This window comes from Salmo salar, chromosome ssa01 (assembly GCF_905237065.1).
Source record: "Salmo salar chromosome ssa01, Ssal_v3.1, whole genome shotgun sequence".
Classification (NCBI taxonomy): Eukaryota; Metazoa; Chordata; class Actinopteri; order Salmoniformes; family Salmonidae; genus Salmo; species Salmo salar.
The window spans coordinates 108,008,818-108,036,121 of record NC_059442.1 but is presented as its reverse complement, the minus strand read 5'-3'; the positions used below and the strand labels follow the sequence as shown (position 1 = coordinate 108,036,121).

Sequence of the window (27,304 nt, the reverse complement as noted above, 5' to 3'; positions counted from 1 at the left end):
GAGCTGTCTCAGGTCATTACACTACACAGAGCTGTCTCAGGTCATTACTCTACACAGAGCTGTCTCAGGTCATTACATTACACAGAGCTGTCTCAGGTCATTACTCTACACAGAGCTATCTCAGGTCATTACACTCCACAGAGCTGTCTCCGGTCATTACTCTACACAGAGCTGTCTCAGGTCATTACACTACACAGAGCTGTCTCAGGTCATTACACTACACAGACTCAGGTCATTACACTACACAGAGCTGCTGTCTCAGGTCATTACTCTACACAGAGCTGTCTCAGGTCATTACACTACACAGAGCTGTCTCAGGTCATTACACTGCACAGAGCTGTCTCAGGTCATTACTCTACACAGAGCTGTCTCAGGTCATTACACTTCACAGAGCTGTCTCAGGTCATTACACTACACAGAGCTGTCTCAGGTCATTACACTGCACAGAGCTGTCTCAGGTCATTACTCAACACAGAGCTGTCTCAGGTCATTACACTTCACAGAGCTGTCTCAGGTCATTACACTACACAGACTCAGGTCATTACACTACACAGAGCTGTCTCAGGTCATTGCTCTACACAGAGCTGTCTCAGGTCATTACACTACACAGAGCTGTCTCAGGTCATTACATTGCACAGAGCTGTCTCAGGTCATTACTCTACACAGAGCTGTCTCAGGTCATTACTCTACACAGAGCTGTCTCAGGTCATTACTCTACACAGAGCTCTCTCAGGTCATTACACTACACTGAGCTGTCTCAGGTCATTACACTTCACAGAGCTGTCTCAGGTCATTACACTACACAGAGCTGTCTCAGGTCATTACACTGCACAGAGCTGTCTCAGGTCATTACTCAACACAGAGCTGTCTCAGGTCATTACACTTCACAGAGCTGTCTCAGGTCATTACATTGCACAGAGCTGTCTCAGGTCATTACTCTACACAGAGCTGTCTCAGGTCATTACTCTACACAGAGCTGTCTCAGGTCATTACTCTACACAGAGCTCTCTCAGGTCATTACACTACACAGAGCTGTCTCAGGTCATTACACTACACAGAGCTGTCTCAGGTCATTACACTACACAGAGCTGTCTCAGGTCATTACTCTACACAGAGCTGACTCAGGTCATTACACTACACAGAGCTGTCTCAGGTCATTACTCTACACAGAGCTGTCTCAGGTCATTACACTACACAGAGCTGTCTCAGGTCATTACACTACAGAGAGCTGTCTCAGGTCATTACACTACAGAGAGCTGTCTCAGGTCATTACACTACACAGAGCTGTCTCAGGTCATTACACTACACAGAGCTGTCTCAGGTCATTACAATACACAGACTCAGGTCATTACACTACACAGAGCTGTCTCAGGTCATTACTCTACACAGAGCTGTCTCAGGTCATTACATTACACAGAGCTGTCTCAGGTCATTACTCTACACAGAGCTATCTCAGGTCATTACACTCCACAGAGCTGTCTCCGGTCATTACTCTACACAGAGCTGTCTCAGGTCATTACACTACACAGAGCTGTCTCAGGTCATTACACTACACAGACTCAGGTCATTACACTACACAGAGCTGCTGTCTCAGGTCATTACTCTACACAGAGCTGTCTCAGGTCATTACACTACACAGAGCTGTCTCAGGTCATTACACTGCACAGAGCTGTCTCAGGTCATTACTCTACACAGAGCTGTCTCAGGTCATTACACTTCACAGAGCTGTCTCAGGTCATTACACTACACAGAGCTGTCTCAGGTCATTACACTGCACAGAGCTGTCTCAGGTCATTACTCAACACAGAGCTGTCTCAGGTCATTACACTTCACAGAGCTGTCTCAGGTCATTACACTACACAGACTCAGGTCATTACACTACACAGAGCTGTCTCAGGTCATTGCTCTACACAGAGCTGTCTCAGGTCATTACACTACACAGAGCTGTCTCAGGTCATTACATTGCACAGAGCTGTCTCAGGTCATTACTCTACACAGAGCTGTCTCAGGTCATTACTCTACACAGAGCTGTCTCAGGTCATTACTCTACACAGAGCTCTCTCAGGTCATTACACTACACTGAGCTGTCTCAGGTCATTACACTTCACAGAGCTGTCTCAGGTCATTACACTACACAGAGCTGTCTCAGGTCATTACACTGCACAGAGCTGTCTCAGGTCATTACTCAACACAGAGCTGTCTCAGGTCATTACACTTCACAGAGCTGTCTCAGGTCATTACATTGCACAGAGCTGTCTCAGGTCATTACTCTACACAGAGCTGTCTCAGGTCATTACTCTACACAGAGCTGTCTCAGGTCATTACTCTACACAGAGCTCTCTCAGGTCATTACACTACACAGAGCTGTCTCAGGTCATTACACTACACAGAGCTGTCTCAGGTCATTACACTACACAGAGCTGTCTCAGGTCATTACTCTACACAGAGCTGACTCAGGTCATTACACTACACAGAGCTGTCTCAGGTCATTACTCTACACAGAGCTGTCTCAGGTCATTACACTACACAGAGCTGTCTCAGGTCATTACACTACAGAGAGCTGTCTCAGGTCATTACACTACAGAGAGCTGTCTCAGGTCATTACACTACACAGAGCTGTCTCAGGTCATTACACTACACAGAGCTGTCTCAGGTCATTACAATACACAGACTCAGGTCATTACACTACACAGAGCTGTCTCAGGTCATTACTCTACACAGAGCTGTCTCAGGTCATTACATTACACAGAGCTGTCTCAGGTCATTACTCTACACAGAGCTATCTCAGGTCATTACACTCCACAGAGCTGTCTCCGGTCATTACTCTACACAGAGCTGTCTCAGGTCATTACACTACACAGAGCTGTCTCAGGTCATTACACTACACAGAGATTTCTCAGGTCATTACACTACACAGACTCAGGTCATTACACTACACAGAGCTGCTGTCTCAGGTCATTACTCTACACAGAGCTGTCTCAGGTCATTACACTACACAGAGCTGTCTCAGGTCATTACACTGCACAGAGCTGTCTCAGGTCATTACTCTACACAGAGCTGTCTCAGGTCATTACACTTCACAGAGCTGTCTCAGGTCATTACACTACACAGACTCAGGTCATTACACTACACAGAGCTGTCTCAGGTCATTACTCTACACAGAGCTGTCTCAGGTCATTACACTACACAGAGCTGTCTCAGGTCATTACACTGCACAGAGCTGTCTCAGGTCATTACTCTACACAGAGCTGTCTCAGGTCATTACTCTACACAGAGCTGTCTCAGGTCATTACTCTACACAGAGCTGTCTCAGGTCATTACACTACACAGAGCTGTCTCAGGTCATTACTCTACACAGAGCTGTCTCAGGCCATTTCTCTACACAGAGCTGTCTTAGGTCATTACTCTACACAGAGCTGTCTCAGGTCATTACACTACACAGTAGCTCAGTTGGTAGAGCATGGTGTTTGCAACACCAGGGTTGTGGGTTCGATTCCCACGGGGGGCCAGCACAGAAAAAAAAAACATGTATGAAATGTATGCATTCACTACTGTAAGTCGCTCTGGATAAGAGCGTCTGCTAAATGACTCAAATGTAAAATGCAAATGTAAAATTACACTACACAGAGCTGTCTCAGGTCATTACACTACACAGAGCTGTCTCAGGGCATTACACTACACAGAGCTGTCTCAGGTCATTACTCTACACAGAGCTGTCTCAGGTCATTACTCTACACAGAGCTGTCTCAGGTCATTACACTACTCAGAGCTGTCTCAGGTCATTACTCTTCACAGAGCTGTCTCAGGTCATTACACTACACAGAGCTGTCTCAGGTCATTACACTACACAGAGCTGTCTCAGGTCATTATACTACACAGAGATGTCTCAGGTCATTACACTACACAGAGCTGTCTCAGGTCATTACACTACACAGAGCTGTCTCAGGTCATTACACTACACAGAGCTGTCTCAGGTCATTACACTACACAGAGCTGTCTCAGGGCATTACACTACACAGAGCTGTCTCAGGTCATTACTCTACACAGAGCTGTCTCAGGTCATTACTCTACACAGAGCTGTCTCAGGTCATTACACTACTCAGAGCTGTCTCAGGTCATTACTCTTCACAGAGCTGTCTCAGGTCATTACACTACACAGAGCTGTCTCAGGTCATTACACTACACAGAGCTGTCTCAGGTCATTATACTACACAGAGATGTCTCAGGTCATTACACTACACAGAGTTGTCTCAGGTCATTACACTACAAAAAAAAAAAAAGCTTTCTGTGTGTATGGAACATTTCTGGGAACTTTTATTTCAGCTCATGAAACAATGTTTTAATACTGTTGTGTTGTTTAGAACGTGGGTAGGAAGTAGCTTTAATGTGATCAGTATGTTTTAATACTGTTGTGTTGTTTAGAACGTGGGTAGAAAGTAGCTTTAATGTGATCAGTATGTTTTAATACTGTTGTGTTGTTTAGAACGTGGGTAGGAAGTAGCTTTAATGTGATCAGTATGTTTTAATACTGTTGTGTTGTTTAGAACGTGGGTAGGAAGTAGCTTTAATGTGATTGGTATGTTTTAATACTGTTGTGTTGTTTAGAACGTGAGTAGGAAGTAGCTTTTATGTGATCAGTATGTTTTAATACTGTTGTGTTGTTTAGAACGTGGGTAGAAAGTAGCTTTAATGTGATCAGTATGTTTTAATACTGTTGTGTGTTGCTGTATGTAGTGTATTAACCAGTGTGTCTGTTTCTGTCTCACTTTAGCGGATTCCCTTACAGAGGTCCTGACTAAGATCAATCGGATGGATATTGTGACATTGCTGGAAGGGCCAATATTTGACTATGGTAACATTTCAGGCACAAGATGTTTTGCTGATGATAACGCAGTTACCCTGGATCAGTGTAATGGTAAAGTTTAGCCCCATCTAGCTGAACTCTGTCTCTCTCTTTACCTCTCCTTCTTACAGCCAGGCTAAACTAGCTGAACTCTGTCTCTCTCTTTACCTCTCCTTCTTACAGAACCAGCCAGTCTAAACTAGTCAAACGTAGAGCCAATCAGGCTAAACTAGTCGAACGTAGAGCCAATCAGGCTAAACTAGCCGAACGTAGAGCCAATCAGGCTAAACTAGCCGAACGTAGAGCCAATCCAGGCTAAACTAGCCGAAAGTAGAGCCAATCCAGGCTAAACTAGCCGAACGTAGAGCCAATCCGGCTAAATGAATCGAACGTAGAGCCAATCAGGCTATATGAATCGAACGTAGAGCCAATCAGGCTAAACTAGCCGAACGTAGAGCCAATCAGGCTAAACTAGCCGAACGTAGAGCCAACCAGGCTAAATGAATCGAACGTAGAGCCAATCAGGCTAAACTAGCCGAACGTAGAGCCAATCAGGTAAACTAGTCGAACGTAGAGCCAATCAGGCTAAACTAGCCGAACGTAGAGCCAATCAGGCTAGACTAGTCGAACGTAGAGCCAATCAGGCTAAACGAGTCAAACGTAGAGCCAATCAGGCTAAACGAGTCGAACTAGACACAATCTGAACATGATGATGACAAATCAGATGTTGATTTTAAATGTATATTTTATATATAATGCCCCCTGAAATCAATCAACACTGATACTTTTCCAACATTGGCGTGTGTGAACCCTGTCAGGGGCCATTACAACTCTACTACTGTATGTGTGACTGTATTTCATGTTGTTTACAGTAGTAATACGCCTCTGAGGAATCACAACTCACCTATCTGATCTATGTTCTTCATTTGACCATGAGAGCAATGTTTATTTCATTCAGTTGGGTTAAAGATTTGGTTGGTATTTGTTCTATAATAGTTATGGTGTGTGTGTGTACTGATTGGAAAAAATACAGTAATGTTTAACACACTACATTTGTCACATTTCTCGCCTAATAATATTTAATTCACAATTTGATTGTCAAGTACATGAAAACATTATTATGTTAACCAATTTATATGGCAAATGGTTCCTGTCTGTTGTGGTGTATTGTAGTACTAACCCTGTCCTGTTCTGTTAGATAGCGGTGTGTTGTGGTACTGCTAACATTTCTGTTCTGACAGCATGGCTGTGGCTTTAAGGGACCTCTGCTTGTTATAGGGCTGTTAGTTAGTGCCTCTGGTTTCTCTGAGCCTTCCTACCCTGCAGTTATCTTGCTTCTAACTCTGCTGAACCAGACCACCTAGCCTCCCCCTGCTAACCTGCTACCTGCCCCTCCCTCCGTGCTGACACCCTCCGCTGTGCTCTCACCCCCCAGCCAACATACTGTACTGTTAACAAACTTAACATACAGTACCTAACTGGACTGTTGGCAGCTCTGCTATAGCCTTGTGTGGCTGCTCCCTCAGTCTTAGTAGTTCTGCTAATAACACTAGGCTAACAACGCTAGGCTAATGCTAGGCTAACAATGCTAGCCAAGCAATACTAGGCTAACAACGCTAGGCTAATACTAGGCTAACAATGCTAGCCAAGCAATACTAGGCTAACAACGCTAGACTAATACTAGGCTAACAATGCTAGCCAAGCAATACTAGGCTAACAACGTTAAGCTAGCAATGCTAGGCTAATGTGAAGCTAACAACGCTAGCCGTTAGGCTCTGGCTGTAGCGCTCTTTCTCAACTGCAGCTACATAAACATAGAAGTTTCAGTCACGAATTTTCATCCATTAATTTTCATTCACTTTCACCCAAGTCTTGTCTGACTAACAGTTTGTTTGTCTTTTCATCTGTCTATAGGACCTTACAGTAGTATCTGTGATCTGTCTATAGGACCTTACAGTAGTATCTGTGATAGTTCCTGATCTGTCTATAGGACAGTAGTATCTGTGATAGTCCCTGATCTGTCTATAGGACCTTACAGTAGTATCTGTGATAGTTCCTGATCTGTCTATAGGACAGTAGTATCTGTGATAATCCCTGATCTGTCCAGGGGACCTTACAGTAGTATCTGTGATAGTTCCTGATCTGTCTATAGGACCTTACAGTAGTATCTGTGATAGTCCCTGATCTGTCTATAGGACCTTACAGTAGTATCTGTGATAGTTCCTGATCTGTCTATAGGACAGTAGTATCTGTGATAGTCCCTGATCTGTCTATAGGACCTTACAGTAGTATCTGTGATAGTTCCTGATCTGTCTATAGGACAGTGGTATCTGTGATAGTTCCTGATCTGTCCATAGGACAGTAGTATCTGTGATAGTCCCTGATCTGTTTATAGGACATTACAGTAGTATCTGTGATAGTTCCTGATCTGTCTATAGGACCTTACAGTAGTATCTGTGATAGTCCCTGATCTGTCTATAGGACCTTACAGTAGTATCTGTGATAGTCCCTGATCTGTCTATAGGACCTTACAGTAGTATCTGTGATCTGTCTATAGGACCTTACAGTAGTATCTGTGATAGTCCCTGATCTGTCTATAGGACAGTAGTATCTGTGATAGTCCCTGATCTGTCTATAGGACCTTACAGTAGTATCTGTGATAGTTCCTGATCTGTCTATAGGACAGTAGTATCTGTGATAGTTCCTGATCTGTCTATAGAACCTTACAGTAGTATCTGTGATAGTTCCTGATCTGTTTATAGGACCTTACAGTAGTATCTGTGATAGTTCCTGATCTGTCCATGGGACCTTACAGTAGTATCTGTGATAGTCCCTGATCTGTCTATAGGACCTTACAGTAGTATCTGTGATAGTTCCTGATCTGTCTATAGGACCTTACAGTAGTATCTGTGATATTTCCTGATCTGTCTATAGGACCTTACAGTAGTATCTGTGATAGTCCCTGATCTGTCTATAGGACCTCACAGTAGTATCTGTGATAGTTCCTGATCTGTCTATAGGACCTTACAGTAGTATCTGTGATAGTTCCTGATCTGTCCATGGGACCTTACAGTAGTATCTGTGATAGTTCCTAAATTTCTTGCTGCTACCCCTTCTTCCTCACCATGTCTCCTTGTTGTCGTACCCCGCTCCTTAGGCCCCGCCCCCCTATATATTAGCTATGTATATAGGAACTACAGGTCTATATGTAGTCCCTTATGGTTCACTGCTCATCTTCTGTACTTACGTATCCATGTGATTAACATCACAGATTTCTACCTGTTGACTAAACTCATTATCAGTCATATCCAGGCCTGTAGTCCAACAGGCCATTTGCAGATGAGCCATGTAAAGAACTGCTAGCTAACTGCTACCTGCTAGGCTGAGCGCTAACAGCTTGCCTGTCTGTTATAAGAGTCAGTGATTATCTGCAGGTGACAGTATTATATGAATAGCACTTCCTTCCTTCCTCCTTCCTTCCTCCTCCCTCCTTCCGCCTTCCTTCCTCCTTCCTCCCTCCTCCCTCCGTCCTCCTTCCTAACGGCTACCTGCTAGGCTGAGCGCTAACAGCTTGCCTGTCTGTTATAGGAGTCAGTGATTATCTGCAGGTGACAGTATTATATGAACAGCACTCCTTCCTTCCTCCTTCCTTCCTCCTTCCTAACTGCTACCTGCTAGGCTGAGCGCTAACAGCTTGTCTGTCTGTTATAAGAGTCAGTGATTAACTGCAGGTGACAGTATTATATGAATAGCACTTCCTCCTTCCTTCCTCCTTCCTTCCTCCCTCCTTCCTCCTTCCTTCCTCCTTCCTTCCTTCTTCTTCCTTCCTCCCTCCGTCCTCCTTCCTAACTGCTACCTGCTAGGCTGAGCGCTAACAGCTTGCCTGTCTGTTATAAGAGTCAGTGATTAACTGCAGGTGACAGTATTATATGAATAGCACTCCTTCCTTCCTCCTTCCTTCCTTCCTTCCTCCTTACTTCCTCCTCCCTCCTTCCTTCCTTCCTTCCTTCCTTCCTTCCTTCCTTCCTTCCTTCCTTCCTTCCTTCCTCCTTCCTCCCTCCCTCCCTCCCTCCCTCCCTCCCTCCCTCCCTCCCTCCCTCCTTCCTCCCTCCTCCTTCCTCCTTCCTCCCTCCTCCCTCCTTCCTCCTGTACATGCTGAGTGTCTTCATGTTGTTGTGTCCCTCCATCTCAGCTCCACTGTGTTGTGGTTATCTCATCCAGGTTCCAGCAGCATCCAGCTGGAGCTTCAGACCCCCACAGGGTTGATCTGTCAGCCCCCTACCCCGCTAAGCAGCGACCACTTCTTTGACGAGGACGCTGGCCTAGACTCCCCCTCTAGAACGCCCACTAGACCATGTGACTTGTCACTCACCCAGACCACCAGCACCCCAGGCCCCGCCTCCCATGCTCAACCCCCCACAATGGTGGTAGAGGAAGACACCTCAGGACCGCTAGACTCCCAGGGCCCCGGGGAGGGCCCCGAGGAAGGCCCTAAAGTGACCTCCACTGAAAATGACACAGGGGTTAGCAGAGAGTCAGTGGCCTCATACAAGCCCCATGACAGGGAGGCAGGGGTGAGAGAGGAGGCTGATCAGGATGTTGACATGGGGATGCTGATACGTCAGATTGATCTTCCTCAGGGGGTGGTCAGGGAGGATGAGTGGCTGGCTGGAGCCAGAGGAGACCCATCAGAGACCCTGGGCTTTAGACCTGCCCTGGGGGGGGGGTCTGGTTCTCCCGGGGAAGAGGAAGAGGAGGGAGAGATGAGTGAGGAGAAGTTAAAGTCTCTGTTGGAGGAGATGGCGCTGGAGGAAGGCTCGGAGGACGAGGATATGACGGAGGACAGGATAAACGCCATCTTGTCTCAGGTGCAGCAGGCAGACAAAGATGTGATGTCGTCACCTGCAGGTTGGCATAGTGAGACGTCCGGCGTGAACGTGGAGCCCCCGACACCTGGCCGCAGTCTGAGTGCTGAGGGCAACGACCTCCAGGACACCAGGTAGAATCTGATATCATTATTAAACATGAATAATGTTGTCAGGGGTGGAGCTTAGCTTTCCCTCCCGTGGGTCCCCCTCTTGAACCTAAATTCTTCCTCAGTATGGGCAATCGCTACATGATTTACCAATGATTTACGTTTTATCTACCATGCACACAAGCTTTTATAAGGCTACAGAAATGTGTGCCTGCAGTTACAAATTAAGTCCTAAACTATATAGCTACATATACTACAATACGCGTGATGTGGGTACTGTTACCATCTAGGTAATGATGGTATGGTATGTATTGGTATGGTATGTATTGTTGGTGTATTGTTGTCTCTACCTTCTTGCCCTTTCTGCTGTTGTCTGTGCCCAAAAATGTTTGTACCATGTTGTGTTGTTGTCATGTTGTGTTGCTACCATGCTGTGTTGTCATGTGCTGCTACCATGTTGTTGTCATGTATTCTACCATGTTGTTGTCATGTTTTCTACCATGCTGTGTTGTCATGTGTTGCTACCATGCTGTGTTGCTACCATGTTGTGATTCTACCATGCTGTGTTGTCATGTGTTGCTGCTGCCATGTTGTGTTTCTACCATGCTGTGTTGTCATGTTGTGCTGCTACCATGTTGTTGTCATGTGTTGCTGCCATGTTGTGTTTCTACCATGCTGTGTTGTCATGTGTTGCTACCATGCTGTGTTGCTGCCATGTTGTGTTTCTACCATGCTGTGTTGTCATGTGTTGCTGCTACCATGTTGTTGTCATGTGTTTCTACCATGCTGTGTTGTCATGTTGTGCTTCTACCATGTTGTTGTCATGTGTTGCTACCATGCTGTGTTTCTACCATGTTGTGCTTCTGCCATGCTGTGTTGTCATGTGTTGCTGCCATGTTGTGCTTCTGCCATGTTGTGTTTCTACCATGCTGTGTTGTCATGTGTTTCTACCATGCTGTGTTGCTACCATGTTGTTTTTCTACCATGCTGTGTTGCTACCATGCTGTGTGTCTACCATGTTGTGTTGCTACCATGCTGTGTTGCTGCCATGTTGTGTTTCTACCATGTTGTGTTGCTACCATGCTGTGTTATGTGTTGCTGCCTTCCTATGTTGTTGTCTTAGGTCTCTCTTTATGTAGTGTTGTGTTGTCTCTCGTGTTGTGATGTGTGTTTTGTCCTACATTTAAATGTTTAATTCTAGCCCCCGTCTCCGCAGAAGCCCTTTTGGTAGCCCGTCATTATGAATAACAATTTGTTCTTAACTGACTTGCCTAGTTAAAAAAGGTTAAATAAAATTAAATATTAAAAATAAATATAGCATAACCAGTGTCATGACTGTCCTGATCAGGTCAGGGTACAGGAGACCACCACCCAACAGATTATCTCCCAAAACCCCAACAGAGGAGGAGAGATCTAGGGGTCTGAAGATGTGGGGGTTTTATGACCCCTCACGCCATAATAAACCTTAGGCCACAGAGAAATTCCTTTGTCCTCACAATGGAATTCTGGCCTCAGAACATTAAACATGCAATAAAGGGACTTTGGAACAATGGTTTCCGTCAGCCACAACGGTGGTCATGACGAGAGGTGGAATATGAAAATGTATGTAACTTTTGAATTGTTATTAAAGGTTAAGAGATGACGTTATTATGAAAACATTGTACCTTTAAGAGTTTTCCCAGTATATGCCTGATGTTTATACATTGTACGTTGTGTGGAAAATATCCAAATCAAAGAGAATGTTTTGGTAAAGATGAGATGTGAAGGTAGTGTCTAAAATAGGATTTTAGTCAAATCTAGGCCTTGCCCCTTAACTTGGTCCGCCCAGAGAATTGCCCTAAAGGCGGTTACGCCCACTTCTGACCCAAGGGTATAAGGCAGGAGAGTGAAGAATTAACATAGGAGACTAAGTGACCCCAAGCTGAAGCTAAGGTCCAACAAAGTCAACGAACGCCAAAACGAAACACAAGGTTGAAGACAAAGAAATCTTTTTCTACACGAGCTACGGACGAGTAGCTGTGTCTAAGCGGGTGAATTCAAGCCGAACCACACTCTCCATTGAATCGTGGTATATACACCGTTCGAGTCCGAAGCTGTGAGCTCTGAGCTACAGAGCTGTCTGTCCTCAGAAGACCCCTTTCAGATCAAGGGCGAGGGATCAGACCACTTAGCCAAGAAGGACACTGACATCGTGAGGACAACCAGAGAGTTGCGCCGGAGAAGTGCGTCATTGAGAAGCCTAAACGACACACGCGGAGCTTCCCACCTGAGACCTCCAACACGTAATTACATCATTATATTCTGACCCATAAGAGCGGCAGTTCGGGGCAAGGCTAGGTTTAAATAAGCATGGCTGACAAATGAACCCAAATGTATATTTCTCTCGTGTACTTTCTTGATTTCTCTCTCTTTTAAATCCCCATTTTGGGTAACACGCGCCATAGTGTGTTGGCCCGTTATACTAAGTCCTAATCAATATCTAGACTGTGTTTTGTGCATGTGTAATTTTATCATCATTTTAGCTTGCTAGTAAATAAATAATCAACTAAGATTGGTGTGGTAAACTCATTGGTGAAGCCCGGGTCCGTGCAGATTCCCGGATTATGCGACGTTCAGAATGAGACTGTAGAGGAAATTGATTAATTTAGCGACTGTTGTAAAATCGATATTCTGATATCCTTTGAGTTAATTTGGGAAATAGAAACTCAATCAAAATACTGTTCCCATGGTGCCCCAGGTTGATGAGTTAATAATTGCTTGATTCATCGCTTAATTCATTTAATCATGCAATTATAAACCGTTAATCATTCGATGAGCAACAGTCGTCACATTAACTAATACAACGTCACGACACCAGTAAATAATACGCACAGACAAATGACATGGTGTAGATAATAAATCTGGAACTGCGTTGTTGGTTAAGGGCTTGTTAGTCAGCTTTTCACTGTATTTGGTGCATGTCACGAATAAAATTTGATTTGATTTGAAATGGCAAAATTGTATCACAAATAGCATTGAAAATTGGCTTAAAACCTGTTAGGGCTAGGGGGCAGCATTTGCACGTCTGGATAAAAAAATGTACCCGATTTAATCTGGTTACTAATCCTACCCAGTAACTAGAATATGCATATACTTATTATATATGGATAGAAAACACTCTAAAGTTTCTAAAACTGTTTGAATGGTGTCTGTGAGTATAACAGAACTCATTTGGCAGGCAAAACCCTGAGACATTTTCTGACAGGAAGTGGATACCTGATGTGTTGTATTACCTTTAAACCTATCCCATTGAAAAACACAGGGGCTGAGGAATATTTTGGCACTTCCTATTGCTTCCACTAGATGTCACCAGCCTTTACAAAGTGTTTTGAGTCTTCTGGAGGGAGATCTGACCGAACAAGAGCCATGGAACGATGATGTCCCATTAGACACCTGGCGCGCGAGTTCATGTTGGGTACCCTCGTTCCAATACGTTATAAAAGAGTATGCATTCGTCCACCTTGAATATTATTCATGTTCTGGTTAAAAAGGCCCTAATGATTTATGCTATACAACGTTTGACATGTTTGAACGAACGTAAATATATTTTTTCCCCTCGTTCATGACGAGAAGTCCGGCTGGCTTAGATCATGTGCTAACAAGACGGAGATTTTTGGACATAAATGATGAGCTTTTTTGAACAAAACTACATTCGTTATGGACCTGTGATACCTGGAAGTGACATCTGATGAAGAGAATCAAAGGTAATGGATTATTTACATAGTATTTTCGATTTTAGATCTCCCCAACATGACGTCTAGTCTGTATCGCAACGCGTATTTTTCTGGGCGCAGTGCTCAGATTATTGCAAAGTGTGATTTCCCAGTAAGGTTATTTTTAAATCTGGCAAGTTGATTGCGTTCAAGAGATGTAAATCTATAATTCTTTAAATGACAATATAATATTTTACCAATGTTTTCTAATTTTAATTATTTCATTTGTGACGCTGACTTGACTGCCGGTTATTGGAGGGAAACGATTTCCTCAACATCAATGCCATAGTAAAACGCTGTTTTTGGATATAAATATGAACTTGATAGAACTAAAAATGCATGCATTGTCTAACATAATGTCCTAGGAGTGTCATCTGATGGAGATTGTAAAAGGTTAGTGCATCATTTTAGCTGGTTTTATGGTTTTGGTGACCCTGTCTTTGACTTGACAAAACATTACACACAACTCTTGTAAATGTACTGTCCTAACATACTCTAAATTTATGCTTTCGCCGTAAAACCTTTTTGAAATCGTAAAACGTGGTTAGATTAAGGAGATGTTTATCTTTCAAAGGGTGTAAAATAGTTGTATGTTTGAAAAATTTGAATTTTGACATTTATTTGGATTCAAATTTGCCGCTCTTGAAATGCACCTGCTGTTGATGGAGTGCACCACGGGTGGCACGCTAGCGTCCCACCTAGCCCATAAACTACAATGCATTTTATTGAATAACTGTTCATTTGTATCTGCCTTAATTTATACAAATCAATTTGAAGTAATCTCCCCCGCTCTCCCTCTCCCACCCTCCCCTCTCCTCCTATCTACCCCTTCCTCTCTCCTCCCCCTGTCTCCCCCGCCCTCCCTCTCCCACCCTCACCCTCCCCTTCCTGTCTCCCCCGCCCTCCCTCTCCCACCCTCCCACCCTCCTCTCTTCCCCTTCCTCTCTCCTCCCCCTGTCTCCCCTTCTCCTCCTCTCTTCTCCTTCCTCTCTCCTCCCCGTCTCCCCTTCTCCTCCCCCCTCCTCCTCTCTTCCCCTTCCTCTCTCCTCCCCCTGTCTCCCCTTCTCCTCCCCCAGCCCTGTGAATTCCCTGGACTCCCTGACGACATCACCTGTCCGACCAGCAGAGAAATCCAATGGAGACCACGCTGACTTCCTGTCCCAGACCGGGTCACATCCTGAGGCCCAGGCTTCGTCCAACGGGGTGAAGGGTCATGGCCAGGTCGAGGACGAGGGAAGGGCGTCGGCGTCACAAGGAGGGCAGGAGGAGGAGGGAGGAGTGCAGAGGTCACAGCACAAAGTCCAGGTAACTCTACACAGCATGACTCTGTGCTGTTATTGTGGACATGGCTGTTCTTCTGTTCTCACCTCACAAGGTTTATGTGTTATGAGGAAGACCAATGTACTCTGGTATCTAGCTGGTGAAGACCAATGTACTCTGATATCTAGCTGGTGGAGACCAATGTACTCTGGTATCTAGCTGGTGGAGACCAATGTACTCTGGTATCTAGCTGGTGGAGACCAATGTACTCTGGTATCTAGCTGGTGGAGACCAATGTACTCTGGTATCTAGCTGGTGGAGACCAATGTACTCTGGTATCTAGCTGGTGGAGACCAATGTACTCTGGTATCTAGCTGGTGGAGACCAATGTACTCTGGTATCTAGCTGGTGGAGACCAATGTACTCTGGTATCTAGCTGGTGGAGACCAATGTACTCTGGTATCTAGCTGGTGGAGACCAATGTACTCTGGTATCTAGCTGGTGGAGACCAATGTACTCTGGTATCTAGCTGGTGGAGACCAATGTACTCTGGTATCTAGCTGGTGGAGACCAATGTACTCTGGTATCTAGCTGGTGGAGACCAATGTACTCTGCTATCTAGCTGGTGGAGACCAATGTACTCTGGTATCTAGCTGGTGGAGACCAATGTACTCTGCTATCTAGCTGGTGGAGACCAATGTACTCTGGTATCTAGCTGGTGAAGACCACGCTCAGTGGATCAAGGTGGAAAACAAATGCATCTTCTTCCCTTGTGGCTGGACAGTGTATTTCTTTAAGACAAACCTCTGAGCCAGGATCTAAAATCATTCCTGTACATGTCAGTCAGGATCTAAAATCATTCCTGTACATGTCAGCCAGGATCTAAAATCATTCCTGTACATGTCAGCCAGGATCTATGACAGGGCTGTTATGAACCACATGTCAGCCAGGATCTATGACAGGGCTGTTATGAACCACATGTCAGCCAGGATCTATGACAGGGCTGTTATGAACCACATGTCAGCCAGGATCTATGACAGGGCTGTTATGAACCACATGTCAGCCAGGATCTATGACAGGGCTGTTATGAACCATGTCAGCCAGGATCTATGACAGGGCTGTTATGAACCACGTGTCAGCCAGGATCTATGACAGGGCTGTTATGAACCAGGTCAGCCAGGATCTATGACAGGGATGTTATGAACCAGGTCAGCCAGGATCTATGACAGGGCTGTTATGAACCACATGTCAGCCAGGATCTATGACAGGGCTGTTATGAACCACATGTCAGCCAGGATCCATGACAGGGCTGTTATGAACCACATGTCAGCCAGGATCTATGACAGGGCTGTTATGAACCACATGTCAGCCAGGATCTATGACAGGGCTGTTATGAACCATGTCAGCCAGGATCTATGACAGGGCTGTTATGAACCATGTCAGCCAGGATCTATGACAGGGCTGTTATGAACCACGTGTCAGCCAGGATCTATGACAGGGCTGTTATGAACCAGGTCAGCCAGGATCTATGACAGGGCTGTTATGAACCAGGTCAGCCAGGATCTATGACAGGGCTGTTATGAACCACATGTCAGCCAGGATCTATGACAGGGCTGTTATGAACCAGGTCAGCCAGGATCTATGACAGGGCTGTTATGAACCATGTCAGCCAGGATCTATGACAGGGCTGTTATGAACCACATGTCAGCCAAGATCTATGACAGGGCTGTTATGAACCAGGTCAGCCAGGATCTATGACAGGGCTGTTATGAACCAGGTCAGCCAGGATCTATGACAGGGCTGTTATGAACCAGGTCAGCCAGGATCTATGACAGGGCTGTTATGAACAAGGTCAGCCAGGATCTATGACAGGGCTGTTATGAACCAGGTCAGCCAGGATCTATGACAGGGCTGTTATGAACCAGGTCAGCCAGGATCTATGACAGGGCTGTTATGAACCACATGTCAGCCAGGATCTATGACAGGGCTGTTATGAACCATGTCAGCCAGGATCTATGACAGGGCTGTTATGAACCACGTGTCAGCCAGGATCTATGACAGGGCTGTTATGAACCACATGTCAGCCAGGATCTATGACAGGGCTGTTATGAACCACATGTCAGCAGGATCTATGACAGGGTTGTTATGAACCACATCAGCCAGGATCTATGACAGGGCTGTTATGAACCATGTCAGCCAGGATCTATGACAGGGCTGTTATGAACCAGGTCAACCAGGATCTATGACAGGGCTGTTATGAACCACGTCAGCCAGGATCTATGACAGGGATGTTATGAACCACGTCAGCCAGGATCTATGACAGGGCTGTTATGAACCAGGTCAGCCAGGATCTATGACAGGGCTGTTATGAACCAGGTCAGCCAGGATCTATGACAGGGCTGTTATGAACCAGGTCAGCCAGGATCTATGACAAGGCTGTTATGAACCAAGTCAGAGCCCTAACCCTACCTGGTTCATCAGGAGGGTGGTAGAGATAAGGAGACCAGCTCTGTGGTGTGTTGCCCCAGTGAGGCCTGTGCTGTTGTCAATGTGCTGTCTGTCTGTGTGGCATGTCTGTCTGTGTGGCCTGGGCCTGTCTGTCTGTGTGGCCTGGGCCTGTCTGTCTGTCTGTGTGGCCTGGGCCTGTCTGTCTGTCTGTGTGGCCTGTCTGTCTGTGTGGCCTGTCTGTCTGTGTGGCCTGGGCCTGTCTGTGTGTGTGGCCTGGGCCTGTCTGTCTGTGTGTGTGGCCTGTCTGTCTGTGTGGCCTGGGCCTGTCTGTCTGTCTGTCTGTGTGGCCTGGGCCTGTCTGTCTGTCTGTGTGGCCTGGGCCTGTCTGTCTGTCTGTGTGGCCTGGGCCTGTCTGTCTGTCTGTGTGGCCTGGGCCTGTCTGTTTGTGTGGCCTGGGCCTGATGTGACAGTCAGTCTCTACAGGAACCTAGATCTCTGCTGTCTTTCTGCTGACCAGCTGCTCCCAACGAGCTGCCGCTGCTGGCTGACTGGGTCGATCTGTTCGCGGCTACTTCCACTGTCCATGTGGTAACAGCTAGTGAATGAGAGGAGCACTCCCCAGCTCTCTGACATGTTTTACATCCATCTACTTCCACTGTCTGTGTGGTAACAGCTAGTGAATGAGAGGAGCACTCCCCAGCTCTCTGACATGTTTTACATCCATCTACTTCCACTGTCCGTGTGGTAACAGCTAGTGAATGAGAGGAGCACTCCCCAGCTCTCTGACAAGTTTTACATCCATCTACCTCCACTGTCCGTGTGGTAACAGCTAGTGAATGAGAGGAGCACTCCCCAGCTCTCTGACATGTTTTACATCCATCTACTTCCACTGTCCGTGTGGTAACAGCTAGTGAATGAGAGGAGCACTCCCCAGCTCTCTGATATGTTTTACATCCATCTACTTCCTCGCCTGGCTCCATTTTATCATCAAAGTATTGACAGGTTTTATATCACAGCATGAATTCACACTCACATTGTTCCAGATTATTCTGCCATTCATTCTAATAGACGTAGTTAAAGTCAGTCTTGCATACTGTTGTTGGCTGATGTTGGCTTGTGTTGTTCCATGTCCGCTGTTACCATCACCAGCTGGGGTTTCCTCTGGATCCCTCTACGAAGCTCATCTTATAGACATTTCATGTTCTGTGTTTATTTGATGAGTGGTGGTATTAAAGGTCATGTTGTGGCAGTGCTTTTTGAAAATTGAGCTTTGTGTTGATAATGTCCCCAGGGCAGGTAGACGAACCTCAGGTAGACGAACCTCAGGTAGACTGACCTCAGGTAGACGGACCTCAGGTAGACGAACCTCAGGTAGACGAACCTCAGGTAGACGAACCTCAGGTAGACGAACCTCAGGGGTAACTACCCTCAGGGGTAACTACCCTCAGGGGTAACTACCCTCAGGTAGACTACCCTCAGGGTAACTAACCTCAGGTAGACTAACCTCAGGTAGACTAACCTCAGGGTAACTAACCTCAGGGTAACTAACCTCAGGTAGACTAACCTCAGGGTAACTAACCTCAGGGAGACTAACCTCAGGGTAACTAACCTCAGGTAGACTAACCTCAGGTAGACTAACCTCAGGTAGACTAACCTCAGGGTAACTAACCTCAGGGTAAGTAACCTCAGGTAGACTAACCTCAGGTAGACTGACTTCAGGTAAACTAACCTCAGGTAGACTAACCTCAGGGTGACTAACCTCAGGGTGACTAACCTCAGGGTGACTAACCTCAGGGAGACTAACCTCAGGGAGACTAACCTCAGGGAGACTAACCTCAGGGTGACTAACCTCAGGGTGACTAACCTCAGGGTGACTAACCTCAGGGTGACTAACCTCAGGGAGACTAACCTCAGGGAGACTAACCTCAGGTAGACTAACCTCAGGGTAAGTAACCTCAGGTAGACTAACCTCAGGTAGACTGACCTCAGGTAGACTGACTTCAGGTAAACTAACCTCAGGTAGACTAACCTCAGGGTGACTAACCTCAGGGTGACTAACCTCAGGGTGACTAACCTCAGGTAGACTAACCTCAGGTAGACTAACCTCAGGGAGACTAACCTCAGGGAGACTAACCTCAGGTAGACTAACCTCAGGTAAACTAACCTCAGGGAGACTAACCTCAGGGTAACTAACCTCAGGGCAACTAACCTCAGGGCAAGTAACCTCAGGTAAACTAACCTCAGGTAGACTAACCTCAGGTAGACTGACTTCAGGTAAACTAACCTCAGGTAAACTAACCTCAGGTAAACTAACCTCAGGGAAACTAACCTCAGGGCAACTAACCTTAGGGCAACTAACCTTAGGGCAAGTAACCTCAGGTAAACTAACCTCAGGGTAAGTAACCTCAGGTAAACTAACCTCAGGTAAACTAACCTCAGGTAGACTAACCTCAGGGTGACTAACCTCAGGGTGACTAACCTCAGGGTGACTAACCTCAGGGAGACTAACCTCAGGTAGACTAACCTCAGGTAGACTAACCTCAGGTAGACTAACCTCAGGTAGACTAACCTCAGGGTAACTAACCTCAGGGTAACTAACCTCAGGTAGACTAACCTCAGGTAGACTGACCTCAGGTAAACTAACCTCAGGTAAACTAATGATGACAGGTTAGCTAACCTCAGGTAAACTAACCTCAGGTAAACTAATGATGACAGGTGAACTAACCTCAGGTAAACTAATGATGACAGGTAAACTAATGATGACAGGTAAACTAACCTCAGGTAAACTAACCTAAGGTAAACTAACCTAAGGTAAACTAATGATGACAGGTAAACTACCGTCAGATCTGATCCTACTGTACCATATCATCCTCAGGTAGACTAACCTCAGGTATACTAACCTCAGGTAAACTAATGATGACAGGTAAACTAACCTCAGGTAAACTAACCTCAGGTAAACTAATGATAACAGGTAAACTACCGTCAGGTCTGATCCTACTGTACCATTTCATCCTCAGGGAGAAGAGGCCAGAAACATCCCTGTGGAGTCAGTGACAGAAGAGCAGTTCACAGACGAGGATGGAAACATTGTCTCCCGAAAAGTAACTGCTGTACCCCCTTCACTACACACCCCACCCCCATATTACATCCTTCCCCTGTCCTCTCTGATATCACCTGAACATCTCCCCCTGTCCTCTTCTGATATCACCTGAACATCTCCCCCTGTCCTCTTCCGATATCACCTGAACATCTGCCCCTGTCCTCTTCTGATATCACCTGAACATCTCCCCCTGTCCTCTTCTGATATCACCTGAACATCTCAACCTGTCCTCTTCTGATATCACCTGAACATCTCAACCTGTCCTCTTCTGATATCACCTGAACATCTCCCCCTGTCCTCTTCTGATATCACCTGAACATCTCCCCCTGTCCTCTTCTGATATCACCTGAACATCTATTCCTGTCCTCTTCTGATATCACCTGAACATCTCACCCTGTCCTCTTCTGATATCACCTGAACATCTCTCCCTGTCCTCTTCTGATATCACCTGAACATCTCACCCTGTCCTCTTCTGATATCACCTGAACATCTCCCCCTGTCCTCTTCTGATATCACCTGAACATCTCCCCCATGCCCATCCTCCCCATCCCCATTCCTCTGTCCTAACATGACTTTATACCCATTGATAAGTGTTGCAGAGAAGAAAGGAAGGAAATAAGCCACATTTTAGCTAAATGTATTATTATCGTCTCTTAAACAACCACTACACAGGGTCATTCCATACTTTGAAATAGGTAGCATTTGTGTTAAAAAAAAAGGTGACCCAATTTTCCCGTGTCCAAGGGCATTGAAATATTTGATATTGATTTATACACTTTGTTCTGTTGGAATTTAGAATTCCCAAATCAAAGCTAAGGTCATCAGGAAAGTAGTACGTTGTATTGCTGCTACGGCAACTACTTTTACTGCTACTACTACTGCTACTACAGAGGAGGTGAAAGCAGGAGAAGCAGCAGGAGGAGGAGGCAGGAAGGAAAATAAAGGCAGGAAGAGAAACAAGCGCTCCCGAGGAGGCCCTAAGGCAGAGCAGGAGAGCTCTAAGGGTCAGAGGTTTGCTCCATGATCATAGAGTAGACTGTAGTGTGGTGTTGACACTAACGGTAGACTAGTGGAGAGAGGTCCAACTAGACAGTAGACACTAACGGTAGACTAGAGGTGGAGAGAGGTCCAACTAGACAGTAGACACTAACGGGAGGATAGTAGTGGAGAGAGGTCCAACTAGACAGTAGACACTAACGGTAGACTAGTAGTGGAGAGACGTCCAACTAGACAGTAGACACTAACGGTAGACTAGTGGAGAGAGGTCCAACTAGACAGTAGACACTAACGGGAGACTAGTGGAGAGAGGTCCAACTAGTATAGGAGAGTTCCAGTCTGCCTGGTGTTTCCTTTCAGCATGTCTAGGACACTAGTGTAGGAGAGTTCCAGTCTGCCTGGTGTTTCCTTTCAGCATGTCTAGGACACTAGTGTAGGAGAGTTCCAGTCTGGTGTTTCCTTTCAGCATGTCTAGGACACTAGCGTAGGAGAGTTCCAGTCTGCCTGGTGTTTCCTTTCAGCATGTCTAGGACACTAGCGTAGGAGAGTTCCAGTCTGTCTGGTGTTTCCTTTCAGCATGTCTAGGACACTAGCGTAGGAGAGTTCCAGTCTGCCTGGTGTTTCCTTTCAGTCTGTCTAGGACACTAGTGTAGGAGAGTTCCAGTCTGCCTGGGGTTTATTTGTGTTCTGCCGGCCTGCCCCTCATTCTGCCATCGTCCTGTCTAACCCCTCTCGCTGTGTGTTGCAGTCTGGAGAAGGGTCAGGGTCGAAGGTGAAAAAGAAGCAAGTGGAAAAGGATCAATGGTAATAGTTGTGTGCTCAACCTGGTACGTACAAGTATGGAGCTCAGGACTGATAGAATATGGAGGGAAATGGGGATCACTTAACACTACAGCCAGGTGGTATCCTGTCTGATCCAGGACAGGCTGTCTGGATCCATTATCCTGTCTGCTCCAGGACAGGCTGACTGGATCCATTATCCTGTCTGATCCATTATCCTGTCGGCTCCAGGACAGGCTCAGTCTGGATCCATTATCCTGTCGGCTCCAGAAAAGGCTCAGTCTGGATCCATTATCATGTCGGCTCCAGGACAGGCTCAGTCTGGATCCATTATCCTGTCGGCTCCAGGACAGGCTGTTTGGATCCATTATCCTGTCGGCTCCAGGACAGGCTCAGTCTGGATCCATTATCCTGTCGGCTCCAGGACAGGCTCAGTCTGGATCCATTATCCTGTCGGCTCCAAGACAGGCTCAGTCTGGATCCATTATCCTGTCGGCTCCAGGACAGGCTGTCTGGATCCATTATCCTGTCGGCTCCAGGACAGGCTGTCTGGATCCATTATCCTGTCGGCTCCAGGACAGGCTCAGTCTTGATCCATTATCCTGTCGGCTCCAGGACAGGCTGTCTGGATCCATTATCCTGTCAAATCCAGGACAGGCTCAGTCTGGATCCATTATCCTGTCGGATCCAGGACAGGCTCAGTCTGGATCCATTATCCTGTCAGATCCAGGACAGGCTCAGTCTGGATCCATTATCCTGTTGGCTCCAGGACAGGCTGTCTGGATCCATTATCCTGTCGGATCCAGGACAGGCTCAGTCTGGATCCATTATCCTGTCGGCTCCAGGACAGGCTCAGTCTGGATCCATTATCCTGTCAGATCCAGGACAGGCTCAGTATGGATCCATTATCCTGTCGGATCCAGGAAAGGCTCAGTCTGGATCCATTATCCTGTCAGATCCAGGACAGGCTCAGTCTGGATCCATTATCCTGTCGGATCCATTATCCTGTCGGCTCCAGGACAGGCTCAGTCTGGATCCATTTTCCTGTCGGCTCCAGGACAGGCTCATTCTGGATCCATTATCCTGTCGGCTCCAGGACAGGCTCAGTCTGGATCCATTATCCTGTCAGATCCACGACAGGCTCAGTCTGGATCCAATATCCTGTCGGATCCAGGAAAGGCTTAGTCTGGATCCATTTTCCTGTCGGCTCCAGGACAGGCTGTCTGGATCCATTATCCTGTCGGCTCCAGGACAGGCTGTCTGGATCCATTATCCTGTCGGATCCATTATCCTGTCGGCTCCAGGACAGGCTCAGTCTGGATCCATTTTCCTGTCGGCTCCAGGACAGGCTCATTCTGGATCCATTATCCTGTCGGCTCCAGGACAGGCTCAGTCTGGATCCATTATCCTGTCAGATCCACGACAGGCTCAGTCTGGATCCAATATCCTGTCGGATCCAGGAAAGGCTTAGGCTGGATCCATTTTCCTGTCGGCTCCAGGACAGGCTGTCTGGATCCATTATCCTGTCGGATCCATTATCCTGTCGGCTCCAGGACAGGCTGTCTGGATCCATTTTCCTGTCGACTCCAGGACAGGCTCAGTCTGGATCCATTATCCTGTCGGCTCCAGGACAGGCTCAGTCTGAATCCATTATCCTGTCGGATCCAGCAACCGGCTGTCTGGATCCATTATCCTGTCGGCTGGAGGACAGGCTCAGTCTGGATCCATTATCCTGTCAGATCCACGACAGGCTCAGTCTGGATCCATTATCCTGTCAGATCCACGACAGGCTCAGTCTGGATCCATTATCCTGTCGGATCCAGGACAGGCACAGTCTGGATCCATTATCCTGTCGGATCCAGCAACCGGCTGTCTGGATCCATTATCCTGTCGGCTGGAGGACAGGCTCAGTCTGGATCCATTATCCTGTCAGATCCACGACAGGCTCAGTCTGGATCCATTATCCTGTCGGCTCCAGGACAGGCTCTGTCTGAAGCCAAAATAGAAATGTGCTTAACCTAACTCTCCCCAGTCAAACCCTAACCCTAATCCCAGTGTCCTGCCCAGATATAGTTTTATCCTAACTCTGCCCAGTCAACCCCTAATCCTAATCCCACAGTGTCCTGCCCAGATATAGTTTTATCCTAACTCTGCCCAATCAAACCCTAATCCCACAGTGTCCTGCCCAGATATAGTTTATCCTAACTCTCCCCAGTCAAACCCTAACCCTAATCCCACAGTGTCCTGCCCAGCTATAGTCTTATCCCAACTCTGCCCAGTCAAACCCTAATCCCAGTGTCCTGCCCAGCTATAGTCTTATCCTAACTCTGCCCAGTCAAACCCTAATCCTAATCCCACAGTGTCCTGCCGAGATATAGTTTTATCCTAACTCTCCCCAGTCAAACCCTAATCCCACAGTGTCCTGCCCAGATATAGTTTTATCCTAACTCTGCCCAGTCAAACCCTAATCCCACAGTGTCCTGCCCAGATATAGTCTTATCCTAACTCTCCCCAGTCAAACCCAAACCCTAATCCCACAGTGTCCTGCCCAGATATAGTGTTATCCTAACTCTGCCCAGTCAAACCCTAACCCTAATCCCACAGTATCCTGCCCAGATATAGTTTTATCCTAACTCTGCCCAGTCAAACCCTAACCCTAATCCCACAGTATCCTGCCCAGATATAGTCTTATCCTAACTCTGCCCAGTCAACCCCTAATCCCACAGTGTCCTGCCCAGATATAGTCTTATCCTAACTCTTCCCAGTCAACCCCTAATCCTAATTCCACAGTGTCCTGCCCAGATAGTCTTATCCTAACTCTGCCCAGTCAAACCCTAACCCTCATCCCACAGTATCCTGCCCAGATATAGTCTTATCCTAACTCTGCCCAGTCAACCCCTAATCCCACAGTATCCTGCCCAGATATAGTCTTATCCTAACTCTGCCCAGTCAAACCCTAATCCCACAGTGTTCTGCCCAGATATAGTCTTATCCTAACTCTGCCCAGTCAACGCCTAATCCCACAGTGTCCTGCCCAGATATAGTCTTATCCTAACTCTGCCCAGTCAACCCCTAATCCCACAGTGTCCTGCTCAGATATAGTCTTATCCTAACTCTGCCCAGTCAACCCCTAATCCCACAGTGTCCTGCCCAGATATAGTCTTATCCTAACTCTGCCCAGTCAACCCCTAATCCTAATCCTACAGTGTCCTGCCCAGATATAGTCTTATCCTAACTCTGCCCAGTCAACCCCTAATCCCACAGTGTCCTGCCCAGATATAGTATTATCCTAACTCTGCCCAGTCAACCCCTAATCCTAATCCCACAGTGTCCTGCCCAGATATAGGCTTATCCTAACTCTTCCCAGTCAACCCCTAATCCTAATTCCACAGTGTCCTGCCCAGATAGTCTTATCCTAACTCTGCCCAGTCAAACCCTAACCCTAATCCCACAGTATCCTGCCCAGATATAGTCTTATCCTAACTCTGCCCAGTCAACCCCTAATCCCACAGTATCCTGCCCAGATATAGTCTTATCCTAACTCTGCCCAGTCAAACCCTCACACTTTCTGAGGGCCTTGCAGTCTTGTTAGTTCAGCTGGTTAATGAAGAGAGACATTAAACTATTCACAGCATACACAGTGGTGAGAGATTTAAACTCACGTTGATCTAAATCACCTGTCATGTGTTTTTGATTTGCAGGTTTGTTGATGTTTCATGACTTCCTGGAAGGGAGATAACTGGAACCTTGAAGCAGGACAACAGCCAATAAGAACGTGTGTCTGCAGCTTTCACGTTAACGCATGGTTTTTACAGCAAGACCACTTTATTTGATTTCGCATGAGCATGAAAAAACGTACTTTTTCTGTCCACAACCTGGGCTCCAGCCGTGACCTGTCGTTACCACGGTGACAGGAGAACAGGGGTGTGGTCTTGCTCCATCATGGCGTCAGGACGACAGTAGCCACGCCTCCAAGCATCTTCTCGAAACCAATGAGGCACAACAGGACGTTTGATTGACAGATTAGAGGAACACTTAGAGTCACCTTCTACAAGCCTTATATTTTCTGTCCTGTAGCCACACCACTGGGGTGGGTGTATACAGTGGTTGTGTTTTTTTAATGACAACGGGGGGTTTGGTTGTATATAAACGACACTGTAAAACCTTCTGAAGTTAGTCACTGATAGAAAGTTCTCTGCACTGGTAGGACAGCTACGCAAAGCATTGGAATGAAATGCAAATATTTGACTCCACCTTTATGAAAACGCTTGGGTGTTACTGCACATGTCTAATTATCAGCAGGAAATGTTTGTCAAATCAAAATGGAAGCTTGATTTTAACCTAACTCCACTGCAACTCTCAAACATCACTTCTGTGAACAATATTTCCTCAGAGTACTAATATTTTGATGCATGAGATTCACCTGGTTTGACTTAGTTTTCCTCATTTGCGAACATTGTATTATGAAATAAGGTGTTTATTTCTATCAGTCTGTCTACTCTGCTCTGGCACTGACTGTTTTAAAGAAACATGAACTCACACAGCCACCCTGGGGGACAGCAGGACAGAGAGGGAACCTTCATTCTAATGCTTTATGAGGGCCCACTGTGTAACCTGGAATATACCTCTACTATTAAAGACCTGGAGCTATGAGAGCTCCCAATTTATAACGTAGACTGGCACATTGGAAAGGGTTAGAGAGGTATTACCCCAATTTATAATGTGACTGGCACATTGGAAAGGCTTAGAGCGTTTAGCCCAATTTATAATGTAGACTGGCACATTGGAAAGGGTTAGAGAGGTATTACCCCAATTTATAATGTAGACTGGCACATTGGAAAGGCTTAGAGAGCTATTACCCCATTTTATAATGTAGACTGGCACATTGGAAAGGGTTAACAGTTATCATGTGTATTGGCTCTAAACCAATCATTGCTCATTATTTTAGCAGTATAATGTTATGTTTTAAGCCTGCTGTGGTTTAAAGGGGCATTTTGTCTTTGGGTTTTGGTGCCATATTTCCTTCCGTTGTATCTATTCATATGAGACCACCTAAAGCATTGACTGATGATCTGGTAACGTATGTATGACAACCAACATGGATGATCCAATTCATTATTTAAGCAGAAATAAATTGTGATTAAACTGAA

General features: G+C 46.2%; 1 protein-coding gene across 14 annotated transcripts in view; it reads left to right on the top strand.

Annotated features, from left to right (window-relative positions):
* LOC106584643 (ankyrin-3) overlaps positions 1–27,304 on the top strand; it is a 110,944-nt gene extending 83,640 nt beyond the window's left edge. For 9 of the 14 annotated variants that reach the window (XM_045687372.1, XM_045687365.1, XM_045687350.1 and 6 more), the window contains 5 exons: positions 4,772–4,915; positions 9,065–9,842; positions 14,647–14,875; positions 20,296–20,379; positions 22,123–27,304. In XM_045687372.1, coding sequence (XP_045543328.1) covers positions 4,772–4,915; positions 9,065–9,842; positions 14,647–14,875; positions 20,296–20,379; positions 22,123–22,182 — 1,295 coding nt within the window. In that variant the 3' untranslated portion in view covers positions 22,183–27,304. Of the gene's footprint in view, positions 1–4,771; positions 4,927–9,064; positions 9,843–14,646; positions 14,876–20,295; positions 20,380–22,122 lie in introns of those variants that run through there. The other 5 variants (XM_045687343.1, XM_045687379.1, XM_045687369.1 and 2 more) reach the window with 5 other exon arrangements.